We start from the raw sequence: 14469 nt of genomic DNA, 5'->3' as shown, positions 1-14469 counted from the left end.
TATTGAAGGGACCAAATGCACTGTAGCCAGATTTGCTGATGATATATAGGTAGGTCAGTAAGGTGTGACAAGGACAATGCTTCTACAAAACAGTACCTTAAGGGACATCCTCCTTGGGTACTGCAGTGATGTTCTCCCTAATCAATATTGCGACATCCCCTCCTCTTTCACCTTCCCCCCCCCACCCCCCAATATCACACCTGAAACTTCTACCTTCTTTCAACAACATTTCTGTGATTGCAGTAGTATTGTATTTTAATGTGAGGATCAATGCTCCAAGTTCATCAGCCCTGTCCTGTCAGGCTTATTGCATTCAAATATACGTGGTTTATGCTACCAGCCCTTCTATGTTCCTTTTCATGCTCCCATCTGCTCTGCCTACTGGATTTGTTTAGTTTATTTGACTCCATCTCCTCTCCTGCAGTATTATTACCGTGTCTCATCCCCCTGCCAAAGTGGGTTAAATCTTCCCCAACAGCTTAAACAAACACTGCTGTAAGGATATTGGTTCCCTCCCAGTTCTGCCCCAGAAGTGGTCTGAATGATCCAAGTATAAAGGTACGGGGGGGGGGGGGGGGGGGGGGGGGCGGGGAGAGAGTGGGTAGAAGATAACTGTGAGTATAGGGGTTCCAGAGCCAGGAGCTCAAATAACTACCATCTCAAATAATGACGAGACGGAGTACAGCAAAGAGATAAAGAGCCTAGTGGCATGGTGTCAGGACAACAACCTTTCTCTCAATGTCAGCAAAACAAAAGAGCTGGTCATTGACTTCAAGGGGGGAGTGGGGGGGGCAGTGCACATGCCCCTGTAAGTAAGTATCAATGGTGCAGATGGTTGATACCTTCAAGTTCAAAGCCAAAGTTGAGTTTGTTGACTAGGAGTGAACATCACCAATAGCCTGTCTTGGTCCAACCACATAGACACCACAGCCAAGAAATCACACCAGCACCTCTACTTCCTCAGAAGGCTGAGGAAATTCGGCACGTCCCTGTTGACCCTTACCAATTTTTATAGATGCACCATAGAAAGCATCCTATCTGGATACATCACAGCTTGGTATGGCAACTGCTCTGCCTAAGTCTGCAAGAAATTGCAGAGGGTTATGGACACAGCTCAGTCGCTGCCTTGGAAAAACAGCCAACATAATCAAAAACTGCTCCCACCCTGGACCCACTCTCTTCCCTCTCCTTCAATCAGGCAGAAGATACAAAAGCTTGCAAACATGCACCACCAGGCTCAAGGACAGCTTCTGCCATGCTCTTATAAGACTATTGAACAGACTTTGTATGATAAAGATGAACTCTTGACCTCACAATCCCTATCACATCATGGCCCTTGCACATTACTGTCTACCTGCACTGCACTTTCTCTGTAACTGTAGCACTATATTCTGCATTCTGTTATTGCTTTTCCCTTGTACTACCTCAATGCACTTATGTTTTGAAATGATCTGTATGCAAAACTGTTTTTCACTGTACCTCAGTACGTGACAATAATAAACCAAATACCAAGAGTAGTATAACCAAATCAGCACCCTGTGTTGTAGTCACTGTATAGAGACTCCATAATTTTGTGAGAATGTTCCATCTTTGAAATATCTGTCACAATCCGAACAGGTTTGGCCAACATACACCACTCGGGCTAAATGATTCGTTCTGTCTGTTCTGTGCAATCCACAAGCAGGAGAAGGAGCTATTTTCAAACCATAGAGTACCAGATGGAAGCAAATAACCCTGATTTACCTGAACAGTACTATTTAAACCCAAATATGCTTTGATGTCTACTTGTACCCAGTAGCAGAACAAAAAGTATCTTGGGAAAGCCTGAGGAGGAGGTGGGAAATGTCAAAACTTTTGATGCCCTTCCAGAATGCTGCAAGGCACAGGATTGCAGTTTGATAGCTAAAAACAGATTGCATCATCTTCGACTTATCACGTTCTGCAGCTTGCAGAGTAGAAAATACGAGCCTGTATTCATCTAATCCACTTCCTCCCAACGCAAAGCTGCAATGTAATCCAATTTAGGATGACCTCAATTTACTAAAACCAATGAAAACTGTAAGAGAAGCAGTCTTTACCTCTCCATTTGGACATTTTCATCAAAACATCAAATCCTGGACATTGGGGAAAAACAAATCTAAGGTATCATTCTCATGGGAACTGGCAGGAATTAGTGTTCACATCACAGTCTGCCTGGAGTCTCAACATATGGCTCCTACTTTTTAGCCATTGCTCAGTGGATTGCAATTTTATATCTGAATCAGCTAGTGAACATTGAGCACTATTCCAGAGGCTGGGACATAAAACGTAATATGGCACACAGTGCAATAGAGGAACTGGTAACTTCTAGAGGTACCAGCTTTTGGAATAGAGATTAAATTGAGAGTCTACCTCTGGTGGGCATAAATGAAACCTGCCATTATCTGAAGAATGGGGAAGTTCTCCCTGATGAACTTGCAAATGTTTATTGCCCCAATCAACATGCATAGAAACAGGCTGCCTGGACATTATTACAAGGCTGTTTGTGGAAGATTGTTGTGGTGTTCTGTACATACAAAGATTCAATATAATTTCCAAAGTTCTCCATTGGCTATGAAGCACTTTGGTATTGGTATTGGTTTATTATTGTCAGTTGTACCGAGGTGCAGTGAAAAACTTGTCTTGCATACTGATCGTACAGGTCAATTCATTACACAGTGCGGTTACATTGGGTTAGTACAGAGTGCATTGATGTAGTACAGGTAAAAACAATAACAGTACAATGTGTCACAGCTACAGAGAAAGTGCAGTGCAATAAGGTGCAAGGTCACAACAAGGTAGATCGTGAGGTCAGAGTCCACCTCATTGTATAAGGGAACCGTTCAATAGTCTTATCACAGTGGGGTAGAAGCTGTCCTTAAGTCTGGTGGTACGTGCCCTCAGGCTCCTGTATCTTCTACCCGATGGAAGAGGAGAGAATGAGCCGGGTGGGTGGGGTCTTTGATTATGCTGGCTGCTTCACCAAGACAGTAAGAGGTGAAGTTCACGGAGGGGAGGCTGGTGTCTGTGATGTGCTGGGCTGTGTCCACAACTCTCTGCAGTTTCTTGAGGTCCTGGGCAGAGCAGTTGCCGTACCAAGCCGTGATGCATCCAGATAGGATGCTTCCTATGGTGCATCGATAAAAGTTGGTGAGTGTCAAAGGGGACAAACTGAATTTCTTTAGCCTCCTGAGGAAGTAGAGGCGCTGTTGAGCTTTCTTGGCTGTGGCATCTATCTGATTTGACCAGGACAGGCTGTTGGTGATGTTCACTCCCAGGAACTTGAAGCTCTCAACCCTCTCGACCTCAGCACCATTGATGTAGACAGGTGCATGTACACCACCCCCTTTCCTGAAGTCAATGACCAGCTCTTTTGTTTTGTTGACATTGAAGGAAAGGTTGTTGTCATGACACCATTCCACTAAGCTCCCTATCTCCTTCCTGTACTGCGACTCATCACTGTTTGAGATACGACCTACAACGGTGGTATCATCTGCAAACTTGTAGATGGAGTTAGAGCAGAATCTGGCCACACAGGCATGAGTGTATAGGGAGTAGAGTAGAGGGCTGAGGGCACAGCCTTGTGGGGCACCTTGTGGGACATCGAGGTTGAGGGAGGTAAAAAATGGATATGATTTTAATTTTATTTTTTCCTTGGTGAAAGAGGCAAAATTGAAGCCCTGTTACAACCAGACTGGCATGAATTAGCCACAGATCAACAAAGCGAAGAAAATCAAACCTGTGGGAAAATAACCGATCACGTCATTCATGCTCTTTTTCTTCAGCGATCACATAACACGTTCCCTCTCCGCTCCACCAGCAACTCACCGTCTCTTTCCCCTGCTAACAACTGTGTCCCTTGCTTCCCTTCACTCACTATCTGCTCCAGAGCAATCCTTCAAGCTGCCTGTCCACTTTAGCAGCTGTCCAATGTTAGAAGTGTAACAAGCTCAGAAAATCAATGTTACCGTTTCAAAGTTGAGCAAAGAGTCGACGGCCTTAGACTTTGCCTCGTTGTCCTTGGTGTTCATTTCTCTTCTGTACTTTGTTCTCCATTCAGTTATCAGAATGGTTGCGGCTGCAGACCAAAGGAACAACAACAGCATGAAACAATGATACAGCTTACGTAAATGCAGTCTGCAAGCTCAGAGTCATTACACTGGCTAGAATGAGTGGAAATCAAGATGGCAATCTCAACCAGCTACCATTCATAGCAGGGAAAAACAGGGAAAAACAGTGCTCACATCCTTCATCGAGAGTACTGTGTTTATTTTTGGGCACTTTCTTTACAAAGGCCACCGAGGTCTGGGAGAGGGTGAAGAAAAGATGTACCACAATGTCATGAAAGAAGAAGGGCTTCAGTTATTGGAATGACTGGAGAAGCAGTGGAGGTTTGACTTAGAGGAGATTTGACAGAGACATTTAAAACCACAATCAGAGTAAGTGACTAAATGAAGGGAAGCTTTTTTCCTGCATGGCAAATTTTTACTGACAGGAAAGTACCATCTGGAATGGTCAGAAAGAGGATTCAAAAGTAACTTTTAATAGAAAGTTTTCTTGTAACATGAGCATTAAGAGCTTTAGTGAATTATCCCTTTGCTGACTTACTCCATTTAGTGAGTCACTCATTCAGCCGAGACATTGAAGTAAATAATTTTGAAGATGAGAAAAGTTCACCCTGGAGTCTTGGCTCATAAACATCCAATGTTTTATTTAAGATCCAAGCTTTTGTCTTTCCATACTAGGTTTTTATCCAGGGAGGATACTGAACTCCCTAATTTGAGGGGCTGTGTCTGCAAGAACTGGTGATAGCAGTGCAACTTCAGTCCATGGTTTCACAGTACTGTATTTCTTTCCATTGTAATAAAGTACTTAAAACAATCAGGAAAGACCATACAAATAGGGCTATTATTTTCAGTAAAGGGAAGGATGGAATTTTACATCAGGTGTTTTAACAGAAGAATTTAAAATAATAAAAGGTGTGTGACTAAGCAGAAGGGAAGATGTTTCCAATTGCAGAGGAGCCAAAACAAGGGACCATAAACATCAGTCATTAATACATCCAATGGGAAGTTGAGAGAAACTTCTTTATCTACAGAACAATGAAAATGAGGAAAATCACTACTGCAAGTAGTGGTTGAGGTAACTAGCACTGATACTATATAATCAGAAGAAAGAGGGAGCATTCAGATAAGGTGATATGAAGTGTTGTTTTAATTTGAACTATTACAAGATTGCAAAAGAAAAAATGGTAAGGTGAGAGCTAATTTCAGAAGACATTTCTTCACATGATTATTAAAGCAACTGCGTGCAATAACGGGGACCATAAGCTCTTACTAAAGGCTGAGAGGCTGATTGGATTGCCTCAGCTGTAACAACATTGGTTAAAGTGCATTCGACCTTCATCACCAAACTCCGAGACCTGGGACTCAACTGGATCCTTGACTTTCTGACCAAAAGATCGCAATCAGTGTGGATAGGCAGCAACACCTCCGGCACAATTATTCTCAACACTGGTGCCCCACAAGGCTGTGTCCTCAGCCCCCTACTCTACTCCCTATGTACTCATGACTGCACGGCCAGATTCTGCTCTAACTCCATCTATAAGTTTGCAGATGATACCACCGTAGTGGGCCATATCTCAAATAACGTTGAGTCAGAGTACAGGAAGGAATAGAGAGCTTAGTGACATGGTGTCATGACAACAACCTTTCCCTCAATGTTAGCAAAGCAAAAGAGCTGGTCATTGACTTCAGGAAAGGGGGTGGTGTACATGCACCTGTCTACATCAATGGTACTGAGGTCAAGAGGGTTGAGAGCTTCAAGTTACTAGGTGTGAACATCACCAATAGCCTGCCCTGGTCCAATCACATAGATGCCACAGCCAAGAAACCTCACCAGCACCTCTACTTCCTTAGGCTAAAGAAATTTGGCATGTCCCCTTTGACACTTACCAACTTTCAGTGATGCACCACAGAAACCATCCTATCTGGATGCATCATGGCTTGGTATGGCAACTGCTCTGCCCGGGACTGCAAGAAACTGCAGAGAATTGTGGACACAGTCCAGTGCATCACAGAAACCAGCCTCCCATCCATGGACTGTCTATACATCTTGCTGCCTTTGTGAAGCAGCTAGCGTAATTAAAGACCCCACCCATCTGGATCATTCTCTCTTCTCCCCTCTCCCATCAGGCAGAAGATACAGGAGCCTGAGGGCACATACCACTAGGCTCAAGGAAGGCTTCTATCCCACTGTGATAAGACTATTGAACGGTTCCCTTATATGATGAGATGGACTCTTGACCTCATAATCTACCTTGTTATGACCTTGCGCTTTATTGTCTACCTGCAATGCACTTCCTCTGTAGCTGTGACACTTTACTCTATATTCTGTTACTGTTTTTACCCTTTACTGTACTACCTCAGTGCACTCTGTACTACTTCAATGCACACTGTAATGAGTTGATCTGTATGAACGGTATGCAAGACAAGTTTTTCACTGTACCTCGGTACAAGTGACAATAGTAAACCAATACCAATAAAAATAATCTTTCTCTATTCATTATAGTGCTACATAGCAGGAGGGAGTCATGCCAAAAGGTACATAAAGGAAGTTCCAATGACTTGGAATTGGAATATCATTGTCACATAAACTGAGGTACAGTGAAAAACTTGTCTTGCACACCATTCATACAGGTCAATTCATTACACAGTGCATTGAGGTAGTACAGGGTAAAACAGTAACAGAATGCAGAATAAAGTGTAACAGCTACAGAGAAAGTGCAGTGCGGGCAGACAATCAGGTGCAAGGTCATGACGAAGTAGAATGTGAGGTCAAGAGTCCATCTTATCGCACTAGGGAACCGTTCAATAGTCTTATAACTGCGGGATAGAAGCTGTCCTTGAGTCTGGTGGTACGCGCTTTCAGACTTTTGTATTTTCTGCCCGATGGGAGAGGGGAGAAGAGGGAATGTCTGGGGTGGGAGGGGTCTTTGATTATGCTGGCTACTTTCCTGAGGCAGCGAGAAGTGTAGACAGAGTCCATGGAAGGGAGGCTGGTTTCTGTGATGTGCTGAGCTGTGTCCACAACTCTCTGCAGTTTCTTGCGGTCACGGGCAAAGCAGTTGCCATACCAAGCCATGATGCATCTGGATAGGATGCTTTCTATGGTGCATCGATAAAAATTAGTGAGGGTCGGCGAGGATATGCCAAATTTCTTTAGCCTCCTGAGGTACAGGCACTGGTGAGCATTCTTGGTCGTGGTATCTACGTGGTTGGACCAGACAGGCTATTAGTGATAGTCACTCTTCAGAACTTGAAGCCCTTAACCCTCTTGACCTCAGCACCATTGATGTAGACAGGTGCATGTGCACTGCCCCCATTCCTGAAGTCAATAACCAGCTCTTTTGCTTTGCTAACATTGAGGGAAAGGTTGTTGTCATGACACCATGTTACTAAGCTCTCTATCTCCTTCCTGTACTCCGACCCATTGTTATTTGAAAGATGGCCCACTACGGTGGTAACATCTGCAAACTTGTAGATGGAGCTACAGCAGAATCTGGCCACGCAGTCATGAGTGTATCGGGAGTAGAGTAGGGGTTGAGTACGCAACCTCTTGGGGAACCAGTGTTGAGAATAATCATGGTGGAGGTGTTGCTGCCTATCCTCAATGATTGCGGTCTGTTAGTCTGGATGGCAAGGATCCAGTTGCAAAGGGAGGTGTTGAGTCCCACATCTCAGAGTTTGGTGATGAGTTTGCTTGGAATTATAGTGTTGAAGGCGGAGCTGTAGTCAATAAACGATAGTCTAATGTAGGTGTCTTTACTATCCAGATGCTCCAGGGATGAGTGTAGGGCCAGGGAGATAGCATCCACTGTAGACCTGTTTCGGTGGTAGGTGTATTGCAGTGGGTCGAGGTGGTCTGGGAGGCTGGAATTAATCTTGAAGCACCTCATGATGGTGGATGTCAGAGCCACCGGGCAGTAGTCATAAAGGCACTATAGGAGTTTGGGAATCTCCTAACACCAGTCTAACCATAGGTAACAGAACAGCATTAGGCCACCGATGCCAAGATCAAGCACAGTCACCTTCGGGTCCAATTCCCATACTACTCCATCTCTGGAGATGAAAATAGAATAAGGCAGTGTCTTCCTTGGGTCCTAGATTCTCACAGTTCATTACAAAACTAACTGCAACCCTAAAACATGGTGCTAAGTTAAATCTAATTGGACATTTATAGAAATATTAATGAAGTTATCCTTTGAGAATAGGATTAAGGCACGCTGTTGAGCAGAGTTGGAGCACTTTTATGCCACCACTTTAGGAGCGCTTCATTCTTATATTGTCAGGAGGTGGAAAAATGCTTCTTCACTCAATATTTCTACCTAATGGCATGATAAGCAAAAATTAAAACGATTAAACAAATAGCAGGAACTAGGAAAATACATTATCCATCTCGGGAAAGATTGAAAAATCAAAAAAACAGATTTTGGAAACACAATGCAAAGAGAGAAAATGGTGGAAACACTCAGCAGGTCAGGCAGCACCTGTGGAAAGTAGATCAGGTAACGCTTCAGGTCCGGGAAGCGTTACCTGATCTGTTAACTGATCCTCTCTTCACAGATGCTGCCTAATCTGCTGAGTATTTGTGGCCTTTTCTGTAGAAAAAGAGTTTGTTCATTAAAGAATTTAAATACCAGAATTTTAAATTGAAAGTGTTGGACAGGAGAACTGACGTGGAGGGAGACTGGATGTGGGCAAATGCTTTAGGGCATGCTAAACTTTACCAAAGTTCGCAATTTGAAGAATGGTAGAAGAATACCAGAGAAGGGCGGCCTACTGACGACAAAAGTGCTCGAGGGTTTCGGCAGTAAATAAGCTGAGGCAGGGATGGGAAAGAGATATAGAGACAAGTTGGATTACACACATTTATTGTCAATGACATTTGTTCCCAGACACTGAAACACTTCTGGAAGCTCCACCAAACACAAATTGTGTAATAGAGGTTTCTTTTGAATGACTGGCTGACCGTGAACAACTCCAGCATTGTGCCACATGACAACTAAGAGGGCAGAGGTGAAATGGACAGACCATGCTCTTTCTTTGCTTAGCAGTTCTTTTAAACTGAGGCAAGGCTCCCGCATGCAAGCATCTCCTACTGGGAAAATATTCTCAGCATAAACCTTCCAAGTGCCCTTAAAACCTTATGGGTTTCATTGATATCACCTGCCATTTCTTCTAAACAGACTGAGCATTTAGGCAACCATTACCGCTGTGTCCTATGATTAGATAGGAAGGAAAACTAACTGGATCTGCCTTTCAACTCTGACAATTTCTATGTTCCTACAGCTAACAGAAGCCAAGTCATGCACTCATTCACTTCTCATTTGCTACTATAAACAATGCAGCAAAGTGTCAGCTTACTGCTCTTGCAATGACTCTCCTGACAATCAGCTCTTTGATATCGGACGTTACAAACACAGGAAAGCGTGGCCAGGCACAACCTCCTCAATTACCTACTGTGGGGAACAAGTCACATTCTCTGGTTTCAGCTCTTTGTCAACAAGAGGTGAAATGGTTCTCTTTCATGTTTCCTGAATCTCAGACATTAAAGACAAACAGCTGGCCTTTCTAACAAAGCGAGTGATGTTCGGTTACATGGAAAAGCCCTCGAGGTTGCTCTTTAGGCTTCATCTGAGCAGGCTCTCTCCCAAGAACACAGGATTTAATTATCATCAGAAAGCATTTTTTCCGCTCTGAAGAGTGACTGAACGATGTAAGATGAGACCACTTTAAAAGCCGGAGATTCCATTGTGCTGCCGACAGACAGACAAACACAAATCAATTCAGCATCACATGCCCTTAACGGAACAGGAACAGTTACCATCAATAAACTCTTAAAGTGGCAAAGCTCTCTTCTTCCAGTGACTACTTTGCCTCATCAAACACTCCCAGAACAGGTGGGTTAGGTACAGAGTAAAACTTCCTCTACATGTCCTGTCAAACACTCCTACAGCAGCTAGAGCACATTGGTACCGCAAACTACCCAAAACATTCATTTCCTCCTCCACAAGTTCACTGTGGCTCCATCTAAAATAAATGCACTGCAGTTACTCACCTATGCTGTTCTGACAGTACCTCTCAAACCTGTGATCTCCACTGTCAAGAAGGTCAAGAGCTTCAGACACATGGGAACTCACCATCTGCATTTTCCCATCCAAGTCTCACACACCATCCTGACATGGAAATGTATCAGTATTCTATCATTGCCACTGGATCTCAATCTCAGATCTCCCCTCCCACTGTGGGAGCACCTTCCCCAGAAAGTCTCTGGTGGTGAAAAGCAGCAGCTTTCCATCACTGTCTCAAAGGCAATTTGAGATAGGTAATAGGCCTTATCAGTGACACCAAGGTCTCAAAAAATGACCAAGTGAAGCAAAGTTCCCTCGACAATGTCCCATTATGCATTTCCAGGGTGAAATTGCAAGGAACAAAAAGCTGCATTTTGATTAACAAGGTGGTTCAATTCCAAACGTAGAAGGGCAGAGTCTCCCAAGCTAAGGCAACTTTTCTTTTTACTACAGCAGGAGCCCTCTGGTCTCAGGTTGTTGATTTATTGCTAATTAATGTGCTGTTTTAGGCTGCGGCTCGATGCCCATTAGGAGCTGGGCTTTTTCAGGTGCAAGTGTTTGATTCTATCGCCATGGATATGTTACATTAAATCTTGATGTTCTTAGATGGGGACTTTCTAAAAGTTTTTAGTTGTTGCAGCTAATATGGGATAGAAAAGACATTGTTAACCATTTAGATACCAGCAGCCCATGCTTTAAATAGCTTGACATCTCAGTCACAGAGACAGCCAGCACAGAAATAGGCCCTTCAGCCCATCACATCCATGCTGACCTTTCTGTTCATCTACGTTAATCCCATTTGCCCACATCAGGACTGAATCCTTCTATATCTTGCCTTTTTAAAATGCACATCTAAATGCCTCTTAAAGTAATAAATTGTATCTGGTTCCACCACCTCCTCTGGCAGCATGTTCCAGATATCAACCACTCTCTGTGTAAAAAGAACTTACTCCAAAGACATCCTTTAAAATCTTTTATCTCTCACCTTAAAATATGCCCTCTTGTTTTTGATACCCCTACCATGGGAAAAAGACCATCATGGTAGTGTAGTGGTTAGCGTAACGCTTTACAGCACCAATGACCCAGGTTCAATTCCTGCCGCTGTCTGTAAGGAGTTTGTATGTTCTCCCCATGTCTGCGTGGGTTTCCTCCGGGTGCTCCGGTTTCCTCCCACATTCCAAAGACGTACGGGTTAGGAAGTTGTGGGCATGTTATGTTGGCGCCGGAAGCATGGCAACACTTGTGGGCTGCCCACAGAACACTCTACGCAAAAGATGTATTTCACTGTGTGTTTTGATGTACATGTGACTAATAAAGATAATCTTATCTTATTATAGGAAGGATGTGGAAACATTGGAAAGGGTGCAGAAGAGACTTACCAGGGTGCTGCCTGGTTTAGAGAGTATGCATTATGAGGGGAGACTAAGGGATCTAGGGCTTTATTTACTCTTTGGCGAGAAGGAGGATGAGAGGAGACATGATAGAGGTGTACAAAATATTAAGAGGAATAGATAGAGTGGACAGCCAGCGCCTCTTTGCCAGGGCACCAATGCTCAATACAAGAGAGCATGGCTTTAAAGTAATGGGTGGGAAGTTCAAGGGAGATATCAGAGGGAGGTTTTTTACCCCGACAGTGCTTGGGGCATGGAATGTGCTGTCTGGGGCAGTGGTGGAGGCAGGTACATTGGTCAAATTCAAGAGATTGCTAGATAAGCATATGGTGGAATTTAAAATAGAGGGATATGTGGGAGGAAGGGGTTAGATAGTCTTAGGCGAGGTTTAAAGGTTGGCACAACATGGTGGGCTGAAGGGCCTGTATTGTGCTGTACTGTTCTATGTACCCTATCTATGCTTCTCATAATTTTAAATATCTTATTGTAACCTTTTAAACAATTGGTGACAGTCAATACCCAAATAGTATAAAAGAATAATTTACACGATAAGACACTTACTCAAGTAGAGCACCATGCAAACAAAGACGAGGAGTCCAAACCAGGCATTGAAATTTGTACTGAAGTAGACGATGGCAATGACGATGTCAGCAATCGTTGGGAAGATGCTGAAGATAATGTAGCTGGAAGATAAGATTTATTCATTAAATGAAGCAAAATTAGAATCACTAAGCCAAAAGACACAAACTACTGGAAATACTCAGCAAGTAAGAAAGCATCTGTGAAGAGAGATGCAAAGCTGTTTGTAGCATGTATACTTTTGGATTAAGTGCCTCTGTTACATAGAACAGTAGAGCATAGGAACCGGCCCTTTGGCTCACAATGTCTGGGCTGAATACAAAGCCAAAATAAACTTAATTGTTAGTAAGCATTGGCTTCTGATCAGCAACATAATTTCAAACAGTTCTCTGATAGTATTGCAACGTTTTAAATACACCAAGACAGGAAAAAGGTGTGCTTTTGCTTTAAAATTTATTTTAAATGGGAAGATTGGCAACCACTCAGATCTATCAATAGTAAATGAATATAGATAAGCCATAGTGAGGGAGGAGGGAGGGTAGTTTGCTGGTGATGAAATACAAGCACAGGACAAAATGGATGACAAGAACTTAAATCAAATTTGATTACATTTAAGGAGACCCCTTGTCCACTTGTGTCTCTGCCAGACTCTTGCGAGGCTCACTGCTTACGTGGTCTTCCTCAGCCCTGTACTCTTATTGTAATTGAATATTTATCTATTTTTTTTTCTTGAAGATGCGGTTGTTGCTGCCGTAGCCATTTGCTGTGACATTTCATTCTGCAAAAGCACTTCTGTAAAAAAAAACTTTCTTCCAATCGCTCTCCTTACTTTCAGTGAGGGTTTTCAGTTGATGATCCCTCGTCAATAAATCCCCATTGAGAAGCAGTTATTCACCATTTTAAAAACTTCTTGGAGATCTCTCCACAGTGTTATCAGCTCCATTGAATTAACTCTATTTGCTCACTACATTCTTGCTATGAGAGAGCACCTAAAAACCACATACACGGGACTTTTACTACCAATGTTCTGTCACAAACATTTGACTTGGAAATAACATTCTTGCCTCAGAAATCCATGCTAATGTTCAATGGGTATTGGTAATCAATTACCAATCCTACCCCTCCATGCCATGAAATGAGCGAAGCCAAAAATCCCTCCCAGTGTAAAAGATTACCTGCACTAATGGTTGGAATAAAAACAGCTCAGAATTTACCTCTCGTTGTCTTGGTGTAGCAGCCAGCATAATCAAAGACCCCACCCACCCGGGTCATTCTCTTTTCTCTACTCTTCCATTGGGTAGAAGATACAGGAGCCTGAGGGCACGTACCACCAGACTTAAGGACAGCTTCTACCCACTGTGATAAGACTATTGAACGGTTCCCTTATACAATGAGATGGACTCTGACCTCACGATCTACCTTGTTGTGACCTTGCACCTTATTGCACTGCACTTTCTCTGTAGCTGTGACACATTACTCTGTACTGTTATTGTTTTTACCTGTACTACATCAATGCACTCTGTACTAACTTGATGTAACTGCACTGTGTAATGAATTGACCTGTAAGATCAGTTTGTAAGACAAGTTTTTCACTGTACCTCGGTACAAGTGACAATAATAAACCAATACCAATTCGAATGTGATTGGTTTGATTTGATTTTGGTGGTATGGGCTGAGGGTAAGACATTGGTTCCCAGGAAAGTTGGGCGGCAGTGTGGTTTGCTCCATTCATCACTGAATTAAAACAAGTGCTCTTATGGCCTCACTTTATGTCACAATATTCACGACCGTGTGGCCAGATTCTGCTCTAACTCCATCTACAAGTTTGCATATCATATCACTGTAGTGGGCTGTACCTCAAATAATGATGAGTCGGAGTACAGGAAGGAGATAGCGAGCTTAGTGACATGTCATGACAGCAACCTTTCCCTCAATGTCAGCAAAATGAAAGAGTTTGACTTCAGGAAGGGGACAGTGCACATGCTCCTGTTTACAACAATGGTACTGAGGTCAAGAGGGTTGAGAGCTTTGTGTTCCTAGGAGAGATCACCACCAATAGCCTGTCCTGGTCCAACCACGCAGACACCACATCCAAGAAAGCTCACCAGCACTTCTACTTCCTCAGGAGGCTAAAGAAATTTGGCATGTCCCTGTCGACCCTCAACAATTTTTAATCGATGCACCATAGAAAGCATCCTATCTGGATGCATCATGGCTTGGTATGGCAACTGCTCTGCCCGTGACCACAAGAAACTGGAGAGAGTTGTGGACACAGCTCAGCACATCACGGAAACCAGCCTCCCCTCCATGGACTCTGTCTACACTTCTCACTGCCTCAGTAAAGCGGCC

At 43.4% G+C, this 14469-nt stretch overlaps 1 protein-coding gene across 4 annotated transcripts in view; it reads right to left on the bottom strand.

The window, feature by feature from the left end:
* Positions 1-14469, bottom strand: part of LOC127569523 (ATP-binding cassette sub-family B member 6-like) — a 549089-nt gene that overhangs the window by 480457 nt on the left and 54163 nt on the right. For all 4 annotated transcript variants that reach the window (XR_007956208.1, XM_052014249.1, XM_052014269.1 and 1 more), the window contains exons 7-8: positions 12103-12224; positions 3987-4096 (exon numbers count right to left, since the gene is read on the bottom strand). Coding sequence is in view for 3 of the 4 variants with exons in the window: in XM_052014249.1 (XP_051870209.1) it covers positions 3987-4096; positions 12103-12224 (232 nt within the window). In the remaining variant the exon portion in view is untranslated. The remainder of the gene's footprint in view (positions 1-3986; positions 4097-12102; positions 12225-14469) is intronic.

Source organism: Pristis pectinata, chromosome 1, assembly GCF_009764475.1.
Source record: "Pristis pectinata isolate sPriPec2 chromosome 1, sPriPec2.1.pri, whole genome shotgun sequence".
Lineage (NCBI taxonomy): Eukaryota > Metazoa > Chordata > Chondrichthyes > Rhinopristiformes > Pristidae > Pristis > Pristis pectinata.
The sequence above is the reverse complement of the archived record's forward strand: the minus strand, read 5'-3'. Positions and strand labels throughout refer to the sequence as shown.